The following is a 23,609-nucleotide window of genomic DNA, read 5'->3' on the forward strand; positions in this document are numbered from 1 at the left end:
TTGGAAGGGGATTGAGCAATAAATAAGTGTCACACTGGCGAAACTTGCAGGGGGGCACATAGAGGAGGGAGTAAAACATGAAGAATTGAAGGAGAACTCTTCAGGATTTGTTCAGTTTAAATCTTTTCAGTATAATTAACGTCATTCTTTTAATTTCATTTCTGTGGATCCTGTTTTAGTATATCAGATATATGGGAACAAGCCTCTAATCCTGAATGATAGCTTATGCCAGGAACCTTTTAGGGGACAACTCCCTGTTTGAAACCCTCATAATTAAAAATCAAGTAATGAAACATTGAAAGACCCTGTAGATCACTCCCTAACGTTGGTTTGCTGGTCATTTACCATGATTGTATTGTTTGAGGTTCAGTTTCTATGACATACCTGTATGGCAAACCATCTGTGTATTGCATCAACTGCAACATGATTGACCAAAACTTTGATAGTGTATAAGACTATAGGAGCATCTGCTGAAGTTCAGAGTGTAATCACAACGTTTTGCACTTTCACAAACTGAGCTTTTGTGATACTAAACATATTTAACAATGGAATAGATTCTGAGTGACCGTGTAACTAGTGGGATACATCCCACCAGGCTTAAACTGCATCACCTGAAATCCCTCCACATGGGTGAAGAAGTTTCTCCTTTTTTCACAGGTTAAGTGCAATAGCACGCAGAGCGCAGCAAAGTATCAGCTGCCGCTCTCTTGCCCAATGACAGCGGCTCTGGCCCCTGCAATTGCCCCAGGGATGAGCAGCAGCCCCTTCACGGCCGTGCCACCCAGCTACGTGGCACCGTCCTGTCCCTTTGGAAGGGTTCTGCAAGCACCCATGTCTACAATGCCGTGGCCAGGCTTGGCCTGCCCTGGGGGCCCTGTGGGAGTGCTGGGCACCTCGGGGGTGGTGCCATTCCCGTCTATGGGCAACCCCGCCTTGCACTCCTTTCCCATTCCTTTGCGAAACCCAGTCAGCCCACCCAGCCCCAACATGAGGACTACCTGACTGCATTCTGTCCTGGTCCCTGTTCTCTGCATCAGCACAACCTACCATCAGCCAGTCCCGTCACATGATCCCACCTTAAAGACCACCTACTGTTAGCCAGTTCCTGTCTCATGACCCCCACCATAAGGACCACCTAGCTCCAATCAGTCCCTGCCGCATAATCATACCCAGAAGACCACCTAGCTTCAGGCAGTCCCTGTCACATGATCCCACCCAAAGGACCACCTAACTTTAGGCAGTCCTTGTCACATGATCACACCCTAAGGACCCCCTAGCTTCAGACAGTCCCTGTCACATGATCCCACCTTGAGGACCACCTACCAGCAGCCAGTCCCTATTATATGATGATTCCACCGTGAGGACTAGCTAGCTTCAGTCATTCCCTGATACTTGATCGAGGGACCATGTAGATTCTCTCCATCCCTGCGCCGTGATCCAAACATGACCTCCGCCTGGCTTCAGTCTTTCCCTGGCCAGTATTTTCCGCATGAAAACTCAGACCTGCGCCTAGGTCAGGTGTCATTGGCATTTCTCTGCAGTGCACTCACCTGCAGATAATTTCAAGGGTGTAAATAATTGTTCTGTGTAAATAACCTGCGTGCGTGTAGATTTGTGTGCTGTTGGGTTTGATCTTACTTGAGCACATAGCCATACTGTGTGTACATTTTGTCATGCAATCACTGTGAAATGTTCCCTCAGATTTTGCCATTGTTTATTTTAGGCCATTGTCATTTCAGACTTTTAATTAAAATGAAATGTTCATATTTGAAAACACTATTGCTTGAAATTGTAAAAGATTTTCAATAACTTGAACTTATTTTAAGGTGAATTACCCTGCAAGAGTGTTGTGCCTTGAACAGAGCTTTTTCACGTCATAAAAGTATGGAAACATTTGGTTGTCTTTATCTCACATTGGTTCATGGTACATTGTTGGTTGATTTTTATGCATTGAAAATAAACAGATTTGTGGTTTACATCAAATGCCCTTCTAGCACTGCACTATTAACACTGTAGAAGCTCTTACTATAATAAAATTCAGCATTGTTTTCTTGGATGAGATCAAAGTTAGCAGAGAAGTAAGTTGCCTTTTGGGATGCTCGCTGGGGTACAACCTAACCCGAGGCTTTCAGTAACTAAAGTAGCTACACATTTTGCTTCTTGTTTTGCCACATGGCAACGGGTAACTATTTGATGACTTAGGGGAAGGTTACGAGAAACAGAGAATGTAGCAGCTCATTTGTCTAGAGGTTTCTTGTCTGAGACTTAAGTGCAATTGTGACGATTCACAGAGCTTGTGTTGCTGCCTTCTGAAATGTTTTTCAAAAATAGATGTTAGGTTCTTTTATTTTGTTGATTTTAAGCATCGAGCACACAATATAAATGCATCACTTAATTTGTCAAATTGTGTTTTCTCAGGACACAATTACCTTTAAGGAAATATTTATCCATTCTTTTTTTTTTGGGGGGGGGGAAGAAATGCAGTCACTGTGGTTATTTACTGATTATTTAATTTGTCATTAAGGTTAATTTCAATGCTGCTAGTTTGTCCACTGTGCTCCTGCCATAAATGGGAAAGATTAATTAGTCTGCCTCTGTTAATAACACAATATGCATGATTATTTGTCAGTAGGAAGTTCTGTAATATATACACCAATGAACAAAACTTTACTGTGTCAAAGAATCTAGACTAAGTTTCTGTTCCCCTGAAATTGTAATTTTATAGTATTTGGCCACGTGGTCCTAAGTTACTTCCCTAAAAGAGATATCATGTTTTATGATTATCTACATTTTGCATTCATTGCCGGTGAATCTGATGTCTGTGAAGCTGATCTTACTTCAGTCCAGGCTGAAAATGGTTATATGAGGAAAAGTGGCACTTGTCTGTTTTCGGTCACTGATTTTAAGTGTTATTTCTTTGTCTTTATCTTGTTCCATAGATACAAAAGTAAGTCAATAAATACAAGGAAATTGCACAAGATCAATTACAAATCTTTATTTATGCCACATTGTGACAAGGGCCCTTTATTTCAGTATGTTGAAGGAGACTGACCAAAAGCTTACAATACAGTTCGTACTGTATTTAGTTAAATTTTGGGTTCAGATGCTCATTGTCATGAAATATTTTCTACCACAGGCTGAAAGGCATCACTGTCTTGTCCTGTCAAACTGTGAGTTGTACAGTTCTCATGTAATTCAGATTTTTGCTTTTTCCTTTTCTGTATAATACATCAATTCGGTTTGAATTGGATTTTTATAGACTATTATGCAGAATCTAACGTTATGGCAAAATACTTCCAATACTGATAGATTTCTGTTCTCTGTTACATGAGATACGCATCTATTGTACATTCGCGAACGCTACATAAGCAAACATTGAACTTGGTTTAAATCCCTGAAGCTTGCACTGAAATTTTGTGTGGAACTGCTTCTGCCTGCTGTATAGTCCTCTGGCATTTTTTGGACCCAATTATCAGTGCTCAATCACAAAGACTGTACATGTTTAAAGTAATGAATAAACATATTTTATGCCCGAAACTGCGTCCTCTCTATATTAGGAGAAAATCTTAAACTAATTTAGAGTCATTGTTTTCTTATATAATCTGTCCCAAATTAACTTGGAACAGCTCGCCATATAATACATGTCTTGGTAAGAACTTTTCTAAACTTTCACGTTATTTTTACCTTCGCCACTCCGTTTATTAGCCTCGAATATTTTCCTTGTGTGCTTAATGCGTTTGTCTTTATTTAATAATGCTCTTGCTCATCTTGTTTTTTTCAGTTTATTTTATATTTAACCCCGTCTGAAGCGCTAGTTCGAAGTGTTAAAATATGTAATATAGAGATTTTGCTTTCTGGTGTTTGTACATATGTTCACCTGTACGTAAATGACATGCGGATACTTTTGTTGAATTTAACATCAAAATCGTTTTCCCTACATGTTAATGTCTTTTGCAAAAATACCACAAAAATCATGCTGTTTGACGATATTCATTTTAATATTTTTTTTAAAATTAGCATCCATTAGTACTTTGATTTTACTTCCCATGTGGAGTACCAGGAAAACGCCTGATCTCTCGGGTGTATTGACCAATATTTAAATTTGTGGCGCAAACTGCTTTCGCCCGTCGACGTATCCACTTTCGCTGATTCACTTTTGCTGAAATCTGTACATTTTTACACTAACTAACACGACACATGCTCGTGCGTTCTTCTACGTGGATTAAAAATGTTTTAAAGAAGCGCCGCGGGAATTATCTGCCCGCTTATTTAACCCGCATCGGTGTCAGGAATGTGTTTGCGGTGCAAAACATAACGCCAGATTCGCCACGAGGCGCAAAGAATAGGAAAAAACAGCAAACAAAATTATCGCGAGAGGCAGGTATTACTTTGTTGAATATCTACTACAGCCTTCCATTTAACAGTAATTGTATAACGCATAACTGTAACTTGTGTATGCGCTTCTGTAGGTGATACAAAAATGGGGGAAGATAAATCGCTTTTGTCGAAAGTGCCCACATGCGCCCATGGCGATCAGCAGCACTGGCTTCCCTTTTGTTCGCATTGCTCTGTTCTTATTCTCTTCACAATGAATTCGTCCTGATTTGGAGGATCGCTTTTATCTGATTTAATTTATCGAATCCGATTGTTAAAAAGAAAGGGCATTCCAGTCATGATTCCCGGTGAGAGGTTTTAGGCTGCTACACGGGCAGGATGTGCCTGCAGTTGTGAGTATTATTATTTATGAATTCATACGTTCGCCGAGGTTGCGTGCCGTTTTTGGAGACAAATGGGGCAGTGTGATCATATGCACCTAAGTGTTTTTAAAAAGCAATTCTGGAGGTGTTTTGATCGTACGTATTAGCCGTCGCATGCTGAGCCCCGTATGGCTAACAGGGTCTATAGTCGGTTAATGGTGGCTGAACGCGTATGGCTATGGATGTAGCTAACGTTAACAAATATTTCGTGATAATGACTTTACGAACTACTACCCGCTCACTTGCTTCGAAGGAAGAGGGAAAACGTTTTAAAAGCCAAACTTGATAGCAGTCAGTGTCAAAATAAATCCTGGAAAATGGTTCCGATCTGGAGGGAAAACAATGTATCCCCTGCCGTATTAAGTAAACGTGTGTTGGATTGTGGTAACATTGTTTTTCCATCCCCATACTTTTCTCGTTTTTGTTTGTTACGAATAGTGACTATTTACCCAAATAAATTAAATGTTTAGTGCGGAACGTGCTGCAGACACCGCGCGGAAAACTCGCGCGAAAGACGGCGGCAGCCGCATATTAGCAGAGCGCGCCGCTGCTAACTTTAACTTCCTAGTTACTAAAACAAGTTATTCTGTCATGTTTGTAAGTTCCGGCCGCTGTTTTAAATACCAATAAACAGCGTTTCGCCCTGGCATCCCTCGCTCCAATAACCCAGAGTCCGTTTTTGCTTTGTTTTCCTTCGAAAGCTGCCACCGAGCCCTGCTGGGTGGCAGGTAGACCGACTCGGGACGCGGCGCGGTGCCGCTCATTCTCCCCGAACCGTCGCCTCTTCTCCACCGCCACTGTCAGCAGCGAAGCCGCCGGCGCTGCGCTCGCCGTCGGCCGTGGGGAGAAAGCGTCGGCTCGGCGTCACCCATGAGGCCGCCGAGTTTTGAGTAAGGAGCCGGTGAGTAACTTATCTTCGTTCCGAACGCCGTATTTATACTACCATCTTTAAAGAGGTGTGTAATGGCCAGTCCGTGGCAAGACTTGTGTGTGTGTGTGTGTGTCCGTGGTTAAAAACCAAACCTACATAGTTTTAAAAAAATAAATTTATGGTTAAAAGATTAATTTTGATAATGATGTCCGTCAGAATTTGCCATGGCGTTCACCAGCTGCCGAACATACACAGCCCGAACTGGGAATCCCGGTTTCCAGTTGGATTTCCTGGCATCATACCATTCTTCTTTTATCCCGAAGACCCAAACGGTGCCGATCTTGTTGGTCAACGGCTCATGTTGGTGAAAATTAAAAAAAAAAAAAAAAACTCACGTGTTGGAAAACCGTAATATTTGTGGTCGCACTCCTTATTGTACATTTCGTAGCCATACTGGTTTTTGCAGTTAGCCCTAACTAATTCTCGAAACAGCCTCTGTCTATTTTAACATTTTTTGCGTAATAACTGGAAATCATCTAGATGTATTTGTGCTTTTGGTTTGTGTCAGTCGGTGCTGGCGCGAGGTTTACAAACTCTTTCTCAGTACATGATATCACACATTAATTTAAAAGAAATTTGCAGGAACTTTTATTTGCTGTTTGCATACCGTAAATCTTTCAGAAGTGTTTAATATGTAAAAGGCTTGCCAGAGTTTCATGTTTGTGAAAACTGCTCTAGGTGTAGATTTTGACACACTAGAACAGATTTTGTAGAATTTTCTTTTATATAGTCCCATCAGCTTTATGTTCTGCAGTTAACATGGGATTGTTTCATCCCAGTTTTAATAGCCTGGCCACTGCTGTTTCAGAATTTGAATCCTGGTCCATTGTGAGATTTGGGATGGAGTGAAAGGGGTAGCATGGACCAGTGTGGACACCCTAACCCTGTCTTTGCTCCTTGCTCACTTACAGATGTAAGGTGCCCAGATCCTTTTTCCAGCCATTGGCATCATGGGACTGGATTTTGATGTAAAGACTTTCTGCCATAATCTGCGGGCCACCAAGCCCCCGTACGAGTGTCCCGTGGAAAGTTGCCGCAAGGTCTACAAGAGTTACAGTGGCATTGAATACCACCTCTACCATTACGACCATGACAACCCTCCGTCTGCACAGTGCACGCCACAGCGAAAACGGAAGGGCCGCCCACCACGGGTATCTGGGCCGGGGGTGGAGGATGGCGACGGGGATGCAGAGAAGGGGAGTGGGGCTGGGTGTGGAGGCCAGGGGGTCACCCCCGGCAGTCCCGGCTGCTCAGAGCACTCACACTCCCCTGGACGGGAAGCCATGACCTACGCGCAGGCCCAGCGCATGGTGGAACTGGAGATTCACGGCAAAATGCACCGCATCAGCATCTTCGAGAGTCTGGATGTGGTGTCCGAGGACGAGAGCACTGAGGAGGATGCGCCCTCCACAGGGCCTGGCTGCAACGGCGGGGAGAACGGTGGCGGGAGCGAGACGGGGGCTGGCAGTAATAAGGACCGACCCGACACCCCCGCCGCCAACGGTGGGAAGGGCACGGCCACGCCCAAGTCCGGTAAGCACAAGAGCAAAGAGAAGAAGAGGGAAGGGAGCTCGGCTCACCATCACAGTCACAGCATCCCCACGGGGCCCGCAGTGAAGCTTCCAGAGGTGGTGTACCGTGAGCTGGACCAGGAGCAGCCCGACGCCCCCCCACGACCTTCATCCTACTACAGGTAAGAGCTGCTCAGCGATGGTCGTAGGAACCACAGTGCTATGCATATTATCAAAGGCATGCTCTTCTGGTAGATCTGATGAAGTATTTTTGCATGAACAGCTGTTAAAATGTGATCTGATCTTCTAAATCATGATAAAGTCAAATGGTGCACGTGTTTTACATGGCCACATCTTTATTAAATGGATGGTTTAAAAAAATCTACGGAAAATGTATATGAATGTGTGTGTGTCATCTTCATTCACAGTTACCTCAACCAAACACTTTCAGCGACATGACAAAAGGGCCAAAATTTATTAATTCAAAAGTTACAGTTCATGTGTATCTTTAGGACGTGTTGCTTGATTGGACTATTTTGGGTCATTGTCATGTTCCGTGACCCACCTTTTCAGCTTTACATCTGACAGGCGCCTTGACACACTACTGTAGAATTTCCTGATACTTGAAATTTATTTGTCCCTCAAGTATAGGAGTCCTTCATCATTCTGTTCTTTCCACCATGCTTCACAGCTGGGGTCAGACTTTTCTGTTTGTATGCAATGTTTTGGTTTCTCCAAACATGGCACCCTCTGTATTCACCTAAACGTAATACTTCTGTTTCATTTGTCCACTGAACTTTTGGGTAGTCGGCAAGCTTGAGACAGACGGCACTCTTGCTCATTGTTTCTTCTTCATCTTATAGTATGCCAGACATTATCAAGAGTCAAGGATCATCCATTTTTATTTAAATATACACTTACACCTGAGCTGAACACCTGACTACAGTTACATTCTTTTTTTCTTTAAAAAAAATATCCATCACATAATTTCCCCTAAAGACTTTGTTTTATAAGTTAGTGCAGTGAAGTCATGACAGGTTGCATTTTTGCTATATTTAAATAAAATCAGTAGTCATAATCAGATGACATTTTTTAAGTCATTCAGGCAGAAATCTAAATTATTCCAAAAGGTTCACAAACTTGCAACCATACTCTTACCCCTTTTATTGAAGACTATGAAAATCTATATCAAAATGCCTCATGCCCCCCCCCCCCCCCCCCCGATTTCATTTCTGAGATGGTTGTATAAAGATTTTACTTGGAAATAAAAATATATATCTGGCTTGATGTGTCTCTGTAGTTTGTTACAGCCGGGCTTTGAAAAGACTTTAATTCCAGGTACATAGACAAGTCAGTGGAGGAGCTGGACGAGGAGGTGGAGTACGACATTGACGAGGAGGACTACATCTGGCTGGACATCATGAACAACAAGCGGCGCAGCGATGGCGTGGCCCCTGTCCCTCAGGAGGTCTTTGAGTACCTCATGGACCGCCTGGAGAAGGAGTCCTACTTCGAAAGCCACAACAAGGTGTGCATGGTGTTCATTCTGTACACAGCAGCTGACATGAAGGTGAAGAGGCAGGTTTGTGACCGGAGTGTTAGTGATTTGAGTCCCAGGAGAGCAAAGATTAAATTGCTTCAAAGTTTTTTTCATATATATATATATATATAAACATTAATATTAAACATTATTTCGTGTATCATCGCATAATTTTCCTGGTTTTATGTACAAAATCAATGTGTGAAGCAGAAGCTGAAAACCACAGCCCATAGCGTGTCGTCTCCCCCCCCCCCCCCCCCCCAACACGCACAGGCTGACCCAAGCTCGCTGATCGACGAGGATGCCGTGTGCTGCATCTGCAATGATGGCGAATGCCAGAACAGCAACGTCATCCTGTTCTGTGACATGTGCAACCTGGCCGTGCACCAGGAGTGCTACGGCGTGCCCTACATCCCCGAGGGTCAGTGGCTGTGCCGCCGCTGTCTGCAGTCACCGTCCCGCGCCGTCGACTGTGCCCTCTGCCCCAACAAGGGTGGTGCCTTCAAGCAGACGGACGACGCGCGCTGGGCCCACGTGGTGTGCGCTCTGTGGATCCCTGAGGTGAGGATGTGGCGCGGCCAAGCAGCCTTCCATCTGTGTCAGACGGTGCCGGCGAATGGCCAACGGCACATGCAAACCTCCCCCTTGCATTCATACGTCCCCTTTAATACCACATTAATCTGGAGGTTTCGGTGTTTTGCTGATTTGACTTGGTCTACATAGTATCTGACTGTCCAGCGGTGTCTCTGAATGTGTGTTATGCTGCAGAACCATGGTTCTTAATTGGCTTCAGCTCAGGACCCACGTTTCCTTTGTTGTTAATGTTGGGGTCGGTGGTCAAACTTTAAACTAGGGCTGCACGATATTGGGAAAAAATTACATTGCGATATATTTTTTCCCTGCGATGTATATTGCGATGTGTACAAATTTATTTATGTTCATCAGGTGTTTTGAACTGCTTAAAAATCAAATAATAATTCAAGAATAATTGGGGTAATTTTGTAAGCATTTTCAAAGAATAAAAAAATGTAAAAGTATAATCAAAACCCTGAAATAAAATACTTTTTTAAGCATATTTTTGGGTTGTTTCATAAACAGTTTGACTCACCTTATTCACTGTCAATTTTTTGCTTTGGACGGCAATCTGATCTGCTTTGCATTCGTCATACAGTACTTTGTGGTGCCGACTTAAATGGTCAAACAAATTCGTAGTGTTTCCGCGAGTTGTGGCAACAACTGCCAGGCACTCCCGACAAAGCACATGTTTTTGGTCAGCATCATCCTTTTTGTATCCAAAATACTTCCATATGACCGACGTTGCGTTTCTTTTTGCAACCAAATCTTCCATTTCGGCGCTTTTTTCCCGTCCCGCGCTCATTTCACCATGCGCACGCAGAGACTGCATGCATGAAGTAGGTGAAGCAACGTGTGCTTTGTAGTTTTTAAAGAACCCTTAAAACCCTTACTTTATATTAGACAAATATAGATCCGTGAATAGAAAGTAAATTTTTGAAATCAGACACAAACAATTTTTTTTTATTTTGCCCTGAATCGTGACTGCGGCGATGCGACTGCCGGCGATGCGACTGCCGGCGATGCGACTGCCGGCGATGTGACTGCGGCGATGCGACTACCGCGATGTGACTGCCGCGCACGCGTACATCGCGATGACGATGCTGAAACGATGTATCGTGCAGCCCTACTTTAAACCACGTACTTGTGACCCGTCATTTGAGAAACACTGATGTAGTCGAAGGGTATATGTAACATTAATATGTAATATGGTGTATGTTTCACGCTTGCAGAGAATCTTGTCCTTCACAATTTGTGTGTAGAGTGTTAAAACCGAAAAAAAAGTTTAATTTGACGCATTTGACTGCTCAGCAAATATCGTGGGGGATTACTAACCCCCCAGTCCACAGTTGGGAAGATTTCGAATTACTGGAATAGCGTTGCTTTTGAATACCGTATGCCACATCTAGACAGTATGAAAATTTAGATACCACTAATGTACAGTTAGACTATTCCAGCTAATCGTTCTGTTGTACACGCATAGTGCATATTCCTGTTTGAGCGACTGACTAGGGTGAAATTGCTTTCAGAATCCTATATTTGTATTCGGTGTATTTGCCTTAAGGCAAAATCCCCAACCCCCCCCAAGATCATGAAGTAGGACACGCGGGTAGAGTATCTGTTAAGGGCTATAGTCGTTTGCTAGCAGGAGAGCTGGGTTGGGCTGGGCCTGATGCCCTGTACTGTGCTGTCATCACTGGTCTAGTAACTGAACACGTGCTGGCTGCATCTTAGGAGCTGATTTTCTTGTTGCAGGTGTGCTTTGCCAACACTGTGTTCCTGGAGCCCATCGACAGCATCGAGCACATTCCCCCGGCTCGCTGGAAGCTCACCTGCTACATCTGCAAGCAGCGTGGTTCCGGGGCCTGCATCCAGTGCCACAAGGCCAACTGCTACACGGCCTTCCATGTTACGTGTGCCCAGCAGGCTGGCCTCTACATGAAGATGGAGCCCGTGAGGGAGACCGGGGCCAACGGGACCTCCTTCAGCGTGCGCAAGACGGCCTACTGCGACATCCACACGCCGCCGGGTTCCATGCGGCCCATGGGCGGCGTGGGGGGAGCCGGCCTGAACTCCTCCCACAGCGAGGGGGAGCCAGAGGACGAGGACGAGCCGGGCCCCCATGACGAGGACTCCAAGGGCTGGAGTTCGGAGAGGGTGAAGCGAGCCAAGGCCAAGTCGCGCCTTAAGATGAAGAGGGCCCGGAAGATCCTGGCGGAGAAGAGGGCGGCCGCCCCTGTGGTGTCAGTGCCCTGCATCCCCCCCCACAGGTACCGGCCAGCATGGCGTTACACAGGCACACGTCTGTCACACGTCTGTCACACATCTGTCACACGTGTACAGTGCTGCTCAGACCATAGAATTTAAACAATGGGGGCCCTTAAAAAAAAAAAAAAAACAACAATCCAGAACTGCCTCTGGTACCAAAGCTAGGCAGAGGGGGGTGTTGCATATTTAACTAAAGCACCTTATTTCATATTTTACAATTTGTAGGTAATCTTGTTGTTGTCTGTGTGTCGAGGTTTTACCTTCTCTAACTTTTTTTTTGTTTGTTTAAACTGGTAACTTGACCTAGGTTTTGCCATGAAGATAGCTGTAGCTGCTTGCATGCTGTGAGAATAGCTCAATTAATCTGCCTAGCTTTGGTGCATTCCTGTGGTAACAGTGGTGTGCTTCCACTTCCCGTCAGGCTCAGCAAGATCACTAGCCGCCTGACCATCCTCAGGAAGAGCCAGTTCATGCAGCGGCTGCACAGCTACTGGACCCTGAAGAGGCAGAGCCGCAACGGCGTGCCGCTGCTGCGCCGCCTGCAGACGCACCTGCAGTCACAGCGCCATGCAGAGCAGCTTCCTGCAGTGAGCGCCGTGCCTGCATGCTGTCCTGCTTGCTATTCCTTGTCTCGTCATTAGAGGGCGTCAAAGCCACCTGCCCATGTGCATATGGACGGGCTGTGGCTCGGCTCCGCTAAAAAGCAATGCTCAGGTCACGAAATTAGCCCTGTAAACATGGCTGGTATGTCGGGCATAAGTCTAATCAGCAGAGTTTGCCATGTCTGGTCACACAGCCCGCCCTGTTGTTAATACAAGAGTGACACGGACAGATTCATGAGAAGTTTCACATGCACCGCTTCTCTGCGCTGACGTCTGTCTGTGGTTCTCTACCTCGGCCCGTGTGTGTCTGTGTAGAACGACAGTGAAGAGAAGCAGTCGGCCTTGAAGGAACAGCTGAAGGCCTGGCAGAGGCTGAGGCACGACCTGGAGAGGGCCAGGCTCCTGGTGGAGCTCATCCGCAAGAGGGAGAAGCTGAAGAGAGAGGCGGTGAGTGTTGCCGCGCCCTTGCTCTGACGAGCCGGCAGATCCACGCCCCTCGGCGTGTGTCCACCAGCAGGCTATGTGTAGGTCTCACAGGAAACCACATCTTCAGGCTTATAGCTTTGAATAAGCGAACACCACAGACCTTGTATCAGTCAGTTTAAGATTTCAGCAGTTGGCTAACGGACAGAGCTTCTCCTAAACGGTCCAAAACTACTGCTAGATTATTATTATTTTTTTAATTGCATGTACTGAATTGCTATAACTTAGAATTTTTTTGCAGAATATTTATTCATTAGCCTGAGCATTTACCCTCTGCTTAGGAGTCCTCACCCCTTTTGTTAGGACACTGGTGTGTGATTCGCTACACGCCGGTGTTCAGTCACACTCAGACCACAACAATCATGGCCAGTTACTTTTTCGCAGGCAGTTAAGGGGGGCAGATACTTCAGTAGAGAAGTCAAACACATTGGCGAGAACAATCTGCCTTGTTCATTCTCTGTCACGCCACAACAGTGTTTTTGATGCAGCAGACCTACATACATACAACAAATAAAGGCTCAGCTGCTACTGGTCTGATACTAGCAGCAGCACAGACAGAGAAGCCAACAATTTACATGCCACTTAGTTACACGCTAATGAATCATGTACATTCCGCAGCAAACATTACACAGTTACGACATTTGCTATTTACAAAATACACTTGGCAAATTTCACTATTTCCAATGAAAGGCATGCCGGTGACTGCATGATTAGTCCTGCTGACCTAACCAGTGGTGTCGCAGTATGTCAGGTAATCATAGGTAGTGGGTGGGATCAGAACAAATGAAAAAGTTTGCCTCTGTACAGGCGGTGCATCGAATCAGCTCTCATTCATTGCTAAAATTATGTTGGCTTTGTTTGAAATATGCAGCTATGGTACCCATGGCAATGCCACAGTCAATGCTGAGTTTGTATCCTTCAGGTCCTTCACATGTGCGTGTGGTGCTGTTTTATTCATCCATCACAGCTTATTTTACAGTCTTGTATCTGTTTGGCTGTATGGTCTGCCAGAGGCGTTCAAACACGCATGTTTTCCTGAAATTAGAAAAGCTTAAATACACTTTGAGAGGGTGCTAGGGTCTCATAAAAGGCAACCTTTTATTTTTTATTTTACTGAGCTGCCGGTGATGCCTGACTATTGGCCTCCATTCAGCATTCAGGTATTACTCCGGTTTTCCCTCATTTTGGATCCCACATTTGTCACCTTTTGTACTTTTGTATAGGTTTAAACTGCTGCGCCCCGATTGGACAGAGCCAGGTTAGGGTTGGGTGGTGTTTTTTTTTTTTTTACTTGTATATTAATGTATGAAAAAAAATTGAAAAAACTGTGATGTTATGTCGGCATATTATTTCTCCAATTAAACAAAGTTCACAAAAAAAAACCCATGCATGCCGATTACCAGCAAAAGCCTCCAGAGCCTTAACAAGGTGCCATGTCCTCGCAGATCAGGGTGCAGCAGCAGGTCCTGGAGATGCAGCTGACTCCCTTCCTGTTCCTGCTGCGGAGCACGCTGGAGCAGCTGCAGGACAGAGACACCAGCCACTTCTTCGCCGAACCTGTGCCGTTGGTAGAGGTGAGTCCAGTCCAGGTTGTAACACTTTTCCAACGTTTCTCCACTTCTCTTCAGTTTTCAGATATCATGCTTTAAAGAGTTTTTCTTACTTCCATAATACCATAAGTAGAGATGCATTCATTGGATTGGCCAACTATCAGTATCGGCCATTGGCCAGTGGTTAAAAATGAGCTGATATTTACCACTAATAATTCCCATTAAAATGGTGACTGATGCTGCTTTTTACACCTGCATACTAAACGGTGAGAAAAATGTCTGGTGTGTGGAGTTATTTTAATATTAATGAAAATGTTTGAAATGCATTTTGCGAACATTGCTCTGCTAAAGGAGGATCTACGAATTGATATTTCGACACAGCAAATTTGATTGCTCACCTAAAGACGAGACAGTGAAAGGTATGAAGTGTTTCTGAGAAACAAATCTGTTCCCATAAAGAAGGCTGCAGTCCTGCCGAGTAAAGCGAGTCCGCAAGCCTTCGATGGCAAAAGGAAATTCAGTGCAGACTGTGCAAAATCAAAATATGTAATTATTGTCACTTGATGATCGGTCCTGCTCTGTCATAAATGTTATAAATATGTATATAGTTATAAAATATAGTGCTCTGGGACTTGTATGCCAGATTTGGTGTTTTCTTACCCAAAAATAAGTACTTTTTCATATTTTTGGAATGTAATTTTGTTTTGTAATTTATTTGGGTGGGATGTCCTTTTAAAGTTATTTAAGCAGAACCACCAAACAATCAGTATCGGTGTCAGTTATGAAAATAATTGGCCATGGGTATCAGCCAGAAATTTCCTTTTAGGTGCATCACTAACCATAACTACTAGTGGTGTACCGACGTGGAGATTTTGATCGGTACCACTATATTTTTTGTCTAATATTACTGCCTTTGGCTTACTCACTGGGGGATCCTTACGAAGCAGAAATGTAAAGCGCATTGAGACAATGTAATGTTGTGATAATGCGCTATATAAATAAAATTTTATTGAATTGAATTGATGCTTATAACCAACTAACTTGTGCCAGCAGTGAAACTTACCAATCTTGCTGGCACAGATTAACGAAACAATGTTGCCTTGGTTTTTATTCTTTGTGGAAAATTAAATTAAATAATAAAAAATTATTTTAGGAGCAGATTAAATAGTGCTACTTACAAGACCGTGCCCTGGGCCAGGTTTTTCATGGCTTGTACCTTGTTCCTCAGGTGCCTGATTACTTAGACCACATAGAGAAGCCCATGGACTTCCAGACCATGTGGAAGTTCCTGGAGTCTCATCGCTACCTTAGCTTCGACGCTTTTGAAGCTGATTTCGGTCTCATTGTGAACAACTGCCTCAAGTACAATGCCAAGGACACGGTGTTCTATCGGGCGGCTCTGCGCCTCCGAGAAACAGGGGGTGCTGTGCTCCGGCAGGCCAGGCGGCAGGCCGAGAAGATCGGCTTTGATTATGACACCGGCCTGCACCTCCCCCGGGAGCCTGGCTCCGAGCCACCACGGGAGCGGGACCGCGAGCGGGAACGTGAGCGGGACCGAGAGAGGCCGCCGACTTCTGAGGATGGTGAGTGATGCTCCGCCCTTCTGATGATCCATTCTTTCCTCCTGAAATACTGCAGGGGAGGTCGGGAGGTCTTATAAGGAATGGTGTTTATATACAATATGCCATGGCCGTAATTTCCTTCACCATACTTCCCAGATCTGCACCTGCCCGAGAACCGGCGGCGCCTCCCGCTGGAGGAGCAGCTGCGTGTGCTGCAGGCTCGCTTCGACGAGGTGAGCGCAGGCAAACACAGCATCGGCCGCTCGCGCCGCGCCAAAGCCCTGCGCAAGGAGATGACCGTCATCAAGCGCAAGCTTGCGCACCAGCGTGAGGGCGGGGGCGGGGCTGGACCCCGAGACACGGGGGGCGGGCCTGAGCGGGGCCCTTCTATGCCCCACCTCCTCTCTGCCACGACGCCCCATGATGAGGGAGGGGAGAGCAGCAGCCATGAGATCAGTAGCAAGGGTGAGAGCAACTGATGACCTAATATGTGGGGTGATTCTGCTGCCTCTTTAAGCCTATTTAAGTCCCGCCCCTCCTCTTCCTGCCTGTAGATCTCACTGCCTCTTCCTCCGCACTGGCCCCGGAGGTGGGACGCCGCACCTCTGTCCTCTTCTCCAAGAAAAATCCCAAAGCGGCCGGACCACCCAAGAGACCCGGCCGGCCCCCCAAGAACCGTGACGTGGGGCACGGAGGTCCTGGTGTGAGCCCCAGCCCCGTAGGGCCACCCCAGCTGCCTCTGCTGTCTTCCCCCCGGCAGCGCAAGCGGCCGCGTAGCCCTCGGTCCAGCTCCAGCTCGGAAAGCGACAGTGACAATGACGAGCTGCTGCCCGGTGAGAAGCGAATTACCCCCCACCCTAATGAGCTTTGCTCGCAGTAACCCCAGAGCCATCTGACCATACCCGATGCCCCCCCAGGCCTGCCTAGTAACGGTTTTGATGGGGGCAGCCAGCCGGTGACGGAGAGCTTCCGCGTGTACAGGAATGAGCGTAGCCTGCCCCGCTCCAGCTCGGACTCTGAGTCCTCCACCAGCAGCAGCAGCAGCGCAGCCTCCGACCGCACCAGGTACCTGCTTTCTCCCCTTGTTGCCCATTCGCCAGGTACCTGCTTTCTCCCCTTGTTGCCCATTCCCCAGGTACCTGCTTTCTCCCCTTGTTGCCCATTCCCCAGGTACCTGCTTTCTCCCCTTGTTGCCCATTCCCCAGGTACCTGCTTTCTCCCCTTGTTGCCCATTCGCCAGGTACCTGCTTTTTCCCCTTGTTGCCCATTCGCCAGGTACCTGCTTTTTCCCCTTGTTGCCCATTCGTCAGGTACCTGCTTTCTCCCCTTGTTGCCCATTCGCCAGGTACCTGCTTTCTCCCCTTGTTGCCCATTCGCCAGGTACCTGCTTTCTCCCCTTGTTGCCCCCATAGCCCTCAGGCACCCCTACTTACCCCTGCCCCTCCCCTCTTGGCCATTGCACCTTCTTGGGTATTGCATCATGGGTTGTGAAAGGGAGGAATATTTCTGCAAATTTTTTATGGAAACCTTTGGAAGTCGGTCAAATACTGTTGAAGGCTGAGGCCTCCAGGTTTTGGGGTGCAAATCCCACTTCTGCTATGTGCGTGTCTGCATGCGTTTCTGCGTGCGTGGTTGGAGCTTGTATGGTGTCCTCCTATATTCCAAAGGCATCCAGTTGGGCTAATTGCTAATTAGTGTCTTTAAATTGCCTGTAGTGTAGAATTGCCCTGTAATGGACTGTCATTCTGTCCAGGGTATAACCCAACCTGGTGCCCATTGCTGCTGGAATTGGATGGATGGATGAGTTGTTTTTGTTAGTATAGCCATCCAGTCTGTCAATTCCTGATTACTATATAGACAGCATTCTTCTGAATGCATTCTTCATTGTGGTTGTGATTGTGATGGGTCCATCTTGGTACTGATCCACTATATTTTACAGACATTATGGTCTTAAGTCTCCTCATAATATGTCAAAAATACGATGGTGACTTGTGTTGCTGGTTCAGAGAACACTTATCTGGTGTCTTTCCTTTTTGAACCCATTGCATCCTTAAGTCTTTACCGGCATCATAGCTAAAAGACATCAGTGTTCTACTTGTCCTCTTATCGTCCAGCTTTCGTATCTATAAAGAATCACAAGAAATATCTGGACGATTCTGATCTTTGTTCTTGTAGAAGGTTTTTTTTCTTTGTTCCTTTATCACTGCTCTACCAAGTGCCTGTTTGAGGCATGTTTGACTGCTGCATCCTTTGATGTTGCTGATTTGTTCCCAGGAGGCAAAAGCTATATGTCTTCCATCAACAAGTTAGCTGCTGTTACTGTGGTTCAGCCCTTTGCTTTCTTAACATTTAGCTGTATGCCAACCTTCTTTTGTTCTTTTACCTTTCCATGTAACTGTCTTCACTTATCACTCATTTTTCCACTATCTGTCATGTCATCAGCACATCAAAGAATGTTCTCCTGTAGTCTTCAGTCCACATTTGTTTTCTTTCAATCCAGCTTCTTTTATATGTTCTATGCACAAGCTGAATATGCATGGTGATAGTGTGCAACCTTGTTCAAGTCCTTATTGGTCTCAGGGATCATATGTATGTAGGGTTTGAATTTGATTTTGGTGTGTTCTTAATCTGGATAAGAATGGAAAAAGAAAAGTATATGCATTTAAATTTATCCACCAGCTCAATTAATTAATTAGATTGATTTGTTAAATATCTCAATGTGGCATTGATCAGACCAACAGTTGTCGGTAATGGTCGAGTCAAAAAAAAAATATGTGCGTGTATTGGATGGTTGCTGCAAATACTGTTGTGATTTTGAGAGGTTTTGAAATGGCTATGATGACACACTTTGACACTTGTGATACTATAGTTTTACACCAATATGACAATCATTTAAGCATCATTTTCTGTCATTGCCTGGGATTTTTGCAAAGTACTGTATTCTGAAAAACTAAATTTACTTAAATTGAATGAAATCACTGGCGTGAGCTCTGTGCACAATGTCCCAAGCCAAGGTGTGGGGGGGTGTGTTGTGTCTGTGGGGCCAACGTTTCGTTTTCGTTGGAGATTAAATCAATTGACATAGGCTACTTTGCAATTTACAGTGTTCACAATGAGGAAAAGCAGGTTTTCACCTGCTTGGTTTTGCAAAACCCAAATTTTTTAACTGGATCACTGGCTGCCAAATGTCAATGGAAAACAAAATACAAAATGTGTGCACAGTTAAGTTGTTAGACATTTCGAACATGTTGTTAACCCCATGAAGCATTGCTGTCTAATCACAGGCTGGGGTGGATTGTGGCAAGATGGGCAATTGCCTTCGGTAGCATTTTCTGGGTGGGGAGCTGACTTGGCACTCTACCAGTGGAACCCCCCCCCCTCCCTCCAACAGTTGTAGGATCCCTGCAATCTGGGCCATGTCTGTTTCTCAGTATTCCATCATGAATATGGCTTATTGTCCAGTGTAATTTTAAGTTCAGTGAGGTTTTTCCTCTAATAATCCATGGTTTGATGATGTTGACACAATGGAAGGCTTTGTTATGATTGGAAAAAAGCCTGTGTTGCCCTGGCATTCTGCCTGAATTTTTCAGTCATGCATCAGCTATGATGCATCCTGTTCCTCTTTGGGATAAACTGACTCTTACTTCAGGTTGCTCCCTGTATTTGGTGTCATTAAATACATCTTAGTTGTCTATCACTTTTTTCCAGAGGTATTCCGAGTCCCCCCCACATATCTTCATAAAAAAACAAGGCTAATTTTTCTTCAGTAACTTAAAAAATTATGTGATTAATGGTGCAGCGGTGTGGAAATTTTGACCAGTGCAGGTGTATTTTTGTTTCTATTTGCGATACCAATTCCAGTTGACCTCGGAGCAAATTGTGCCAGCAGTGAAAGTTACAGAGCCTGCCGGCACTGATTAGCGGAATGATGTCACCTTTGTCTTTCATTCTCTGAGAAATTACGCATTGATCTGCAGGTTAGATTTAATACAGAATTAAAAACGTTGTGAGCCATATAAAACAGTCTATTACTTTGAAACCTGTTCTAGGTGGTGAAATGAGTCAATGAAATCCTTGTCCTCAGCTATGGAGAATGGCTGATTTGCTCAGTGCAGTCATCTCCATAATTTGGTAGTTATGTCTTTTAGCTCTGGTGCTACTAAGTTGAAATATTGACTAAATATCAGCCAATATTGACACATTGCACTGAAGGCGATACCAGTCGATACCTGTGTTAACTGATATATCGTGTATCTCTTGTTGTGATCCCTGTTTTTGGTCTTTCCTGCTAGCTTTCTATAAAAGGAAGAAATGAAACCTTAGGCTTTTTTCTTATTTCTTAAAACTGTTTCCAAAGTGTATGCCCAGCTGCCTCAATAGTCATGAGTTGAATTTTGCAGTGGTGGTTTTATTTGAGCTGTATTCCAGGGTTTTCATGCAGACAAACATTCCTCTGGCAGGATAAATTTGCCTCACTGTCCATGTAGACTCCTGCTAACCTGCCATGTGCTGTTTCTGCTGCCAGTGACAGGCGTTTTATTTGCATTTTTCTCCTTGGGAATTCAGCAGTGGAAACTGGAATGTAATATTGTTTAAGCCTGTGTGTGTCCCGGGAATGAAGTTAGGCTTCAGGCTCAGTACTCTGTGAGATTCTCCTGACATTGTCTGTCCCTTTCAGCACAACTCCATCGAAACAGGGCCGTGGGAAACCCTCGTTCTCCCGCTCCACCTTCCCAGACGACAGCAGCGAAGACACGTCAGGAACCGAGAATGACTCGTACTCTGTAGGCGGGGGGAGGAGCATGTCACACAGTAAGTATCACACCTGGGGGGAGGGGATGCGGGGGTGTGCAACGGTGTCTGCCTGAGGCCATGTATGTTTTGTTTGTCTGATCTGAGGCTTGTGTCTCTCAGTGGTGCGTCCACGGAGCAGGTCTGGGTGCTGGATGACGTCAGAGGACTACACATCACTTGATGCTTTGGACCTGGTGTGGGCCAAGTGCCGGGGATATCCTTCGTACCCTGCGTTGGTGAGCAGACCAGCATCACTCTGTGTTGCATCATCTCTTACCTGAAGTGTGATGCCTTGACTAACTTCCTCTGCCCTGCATGCAGATCATAGACCCCAAGATGCCCCGCGAGGGAATGTTCCACCGTGGCGTGCCCATCCCAGTGCCCCCACTGGACGTGCTGAAGCTAGGGGAGCAGATGACCCAGGAGGCCCGGGAGCATCTCTTCCTGGTGCTCTTTTTTGATAACAAGAGGACCTGGTTAGTGCTCTCTCCCTCCCCCTCACCTTCGTTTATGCCAGGGGTAGGCAGCCCTGCTCTTAGAGTGCCTCATAGGAGTTTTACTTTGACAGAAATATTGAGGGCTGAAGGAAAAATTATTAGTTCAGAGAGAGAACCAGTCAGATTGTAAGTTGAGGTGGGTCCACACAACTAGATGAGTTAGGACCAACCAATCAAATGTCTTGGTCCTGTCTCCTCTAGTTGCTTAGACCCACCTCCTCTTAAATCTGATTGGTTCTCTCTGAATGAATAATTTCTTCTGCGCTCAGAACATTATTGTATAAGTAAGACTCCCTTGAGCCCTGGAGTGCTGATATCCCGCAGGTTTTCTATCCTACCTGATGAGTTGCTATCTGCCTGAGATCAGATGTGGTTCCTCAGAGACCAGGTAGGATGGAAAACCTGCTGGATCCCAGCACTCCAGGATCAGGGTCGCCTATCCCTTTTGAATGGCCTTGAAGCTTAATGGCTGAAATATCTAAGCTTCATATTTCTCCCAGAGAGTATGTCTCTCTATAGCTCTGTATACTTTTCTCTCTTGCCCATCAAAATAATCTGTGCAGTTATAAAATGTCCTGGAATTTTACAGAAGTGACATGAGTCTCAGACTAGTAACTGGCATGCGTTTGTTGCCTTTCATGGTTTTATGTTTATATTACATTGTGGGGCACAAATGTTAGTTTGGCTGGTTAGGGGTTAAGGTCATCATGTTGGGATTAGAGATTTCCTAATAGAAATTAATGGAGTTCCCACAAAGATGATATTACAAACCTGTGTGTGCGTGCAGGCAATGGCTGCCACGATCCAAGTTGGTTCCCTTGGGTGTGGACCAGGAACTGGACAAGGAGAAGATGCTGGAGGGAAGGAAGTCCAACATTCGCAAGTCAGTGCAGGTGGCTTATCATCGAGCCATGCAGCATCGCAACAAAGTACAGGGGGTCCCCAGCAGCGACACCAGTGATACAGACTGAGCAGCACGCACACAGACACACACACGAACGAACCTGCGCTCATGCTCTGTCCCTCCTCCAACACGTGGGACGGTGCCGAGTGAGAGGACTGTCTGCCCATGGAACGGAAGGGGACGCGCAGGATCGCCGGGGCACCACCGGCGTGCACTCAGACAGTCGTCTAGGATAACAAGGTGTCCTCCTCTCCAGAGCCACGCACACACACGTCCCTGAGGAGTTTCAGCAACGATGGCGGGCCAACTGAAGTTAAAACTGAATCAGAAAATATTTATTGACGTCTTGTAGGAACAGTATCCAGAGCGAAGTATGACACAGTTCAGAGTAATACTGTCATGTTTGTGACTTAATGACTGTTGTGGTACGCAGACTGTAGCATGTCACTCAGCTGTTTCCCTCAGTCCCACACTGTCTCCTTCTGCTTCACCCTCAAAAAAGAACATGCGGGTTGGATGAATGGGATGTCTGTCCAGGTGTACGAGTCATCATCGCTGGCGGCGTATTGTTCAGTGCCTCCACAGTTTGGACCTTCCTTCAGTCGCTCCCTCTGGTGTGTCTGGCCTAGTAACTCCTTTGAAGACTAGTGTAGATTTGGGTTCTGTCTGAGAGCGGGCGAGTACAAAAGCACAGGATGGCGATAGTGACTTAGGTCCGTTTGTAAACAAGTACATTTCATTCAATACCTATATTTTCTATTTGAGTCTGGAAAGTCAACACAGAAGTATGGAAGTACTGTTTCATTAAAAGCCAAATGCAGATCTTTGCTGGCCTTGTGAACCTGTTACTGTGTATGTGTACTTATCATTGCATATAAGCGGTTTGCTGTGTGTATCAGTCCTAAGGACGCGATTGTGACGCAGTGTTGGAGATGCACACGTACAAGCCCACCTTCTCCATGGTAAAGATATAAATAGACTAGATGTATTACTAATCACAAGCATGAGAACACTCCATGGATCCATGTTGAAATGTCAAGTGTAATTTCAGCACAGACTGAACTGTGGTAATGTTACAGTGCATGCAAGAGATGTACTTTGTATTCTGGGAAACTGAAGGGGAATCTTTGGTGATCATGAACATTGTATTATTTATTTTGCCTCAATGATCCCTATGTGTCACTTAAAGGATTTGGAGCCTCTGAAACTTGCACTGTGGGGATATTGTATGTCAGTCATTTTTTGATGTGCCCCCCCTCCCCCGCATTTTATTTAGTGGCGGGATCAGTAAGTTGGTGAATAATGTTAATGTATAATTGAAATGTGGATATAGGATATAGAAAAAGATGACAGCCCTACCATTCAGTGGACTAGTGACATGGTGGCTGATCACATGGTTTTGTTTGTCCTAGTTTCAGGCCAATGATATTAGAAATTTTATATATATAAAATTAAGATAGAACTTTAATAAAAAGGATTCAGTTTTGTACAATTGTGTCATTTCTGTGGTGTCTTGTTTGTGCTGAGAGTGTGAAGGTGGCCTTATGTTCAAGCCTTTATGTGTCGTATTGTCGTTTGGTGTTATTGCACACATTTTTGCATTCTTGTTTAATTTCAGCTTAATCTGGTAGTGCTTT

General features: G+C 45.3%; 2 protein-coding genes across 14 annotated transcripts in view; both read left to right on the forward strand.

Annotated features, from left to right (window-relative positions):
- Positions 1-3,537, forward strand: part of LOC111847804 (serine/threonine-protein kinase WNK2-like) — a 46,776-nt gene extending 43,239 nt beyond the window's left edge. For all 10 annotated transcript variants that reach the window (XM_072713139.1, XM_072713138.1, XM_072713140.1 and 7 more), the window contains one exon: positions 658-3,537. In XM_072713139.1, the coding sequence (XP_072569240.1) occupies positions 658-1,002 (345 nt within the window). In that variant the 3' untranslated portion in view covers positions 1,003-3,537. The remainder of the gene's footprint in view (positions 1-657) is intronic.
- A 663-nt stretch (positions 3,538-4,200) lies between these two features.
- Positions 4,201-23,464, forward strand: brpf1 (bromodomain and PHD finger containing, 1). Of its 4 annotated transcripts, none has more exons than XM_023819325.2 (17): positions 4,201-4,381; positions 5,459-5,658; positions 6,600-7,381; positions 8,538-8,727; positions 9,013-9,300; positions 11,068-11,582; positions 12,002-12,167; positions 12,498-12,629; positions 14,111-14,239; positions 15,444-15,798; positions 15,934-16,242; positions 16,332-16,610; positions 16,695-16,842; positions 20,456-20,589; positions 20,692-20,807; positions 20,893-21,047; positions 21,856-23,464. In XM_023819325.2, exons 3-17 carry the CDS (start codon positions 6,639-6,641, stop codon positions 22,037-22,039), a joined length of 3,843 nt encoding a protein of 1,280 aa, XP_023675093.1. In that variant the 5' UTR covers positions 4,201-4,381; positions 5,459-5,658; positions 6,600-6,638; the 3' UTR covers positions 22,040-23,464. The 4 variants fall into 4 exon arrangements, with proteins under 4 accessions (XP_023675093.1, XP_072569246.1, XP_023675092.1 ...); XM_072713145.1 differs by having other exon boundaries at positions 4,201-4,377; XM_023819324.2 differs by lacking the exon at positions 4,201-4,381 and adding an exon at positions 4,397-4,727.
- Positions 23,465-23,609: the final 145 nt, after the last annotated feature.

The sequence above is a fragment of the Paramormyrops kingsleyae genome, chromosome 6, assembly GCF_048594095.1.
Source record: "Paramormyrops kingsleyae isolate MSU_618 chromosome 6, PKINGS_0.4, whole genome shotgun sequence".
Classification (NCBI taxonomy): Eukaryota; Metazoa; Chordata; class Actinopteri; order Osteoglossiformes; family Mormyridae; genus Paramormyrops; species Paramormyrops kingsleyae.

What these genes read in the sequence shown, in the direction of transcription:
- brpf1 (XM_023819325.2), top strand. Translation starts at nt 6,639, where the DNA reads ATGGGACTGGATTTTGATGTAAAGACTTTCTGCCATAATCTGCGGGCC. An exon ending in AGAAGCTGAAGAGAGAGGCG is followed by an intron (nt 12,630 to 14,110) that starts GTGAGTGTTGCC and finishes ATGTCCTCGCAG; the next exon opens with ATCAGGGTGCAGCAGCAGGT. An exon ending in AACCTGTGCCGTTGGTAGAG is followed by an intron (nt 14,240 to 15,443) that starts GTGAGTCCAGTC and finishes CTTGTTCCTCAG; the next exon opens with GTGCCTGATTACTTAGACCA.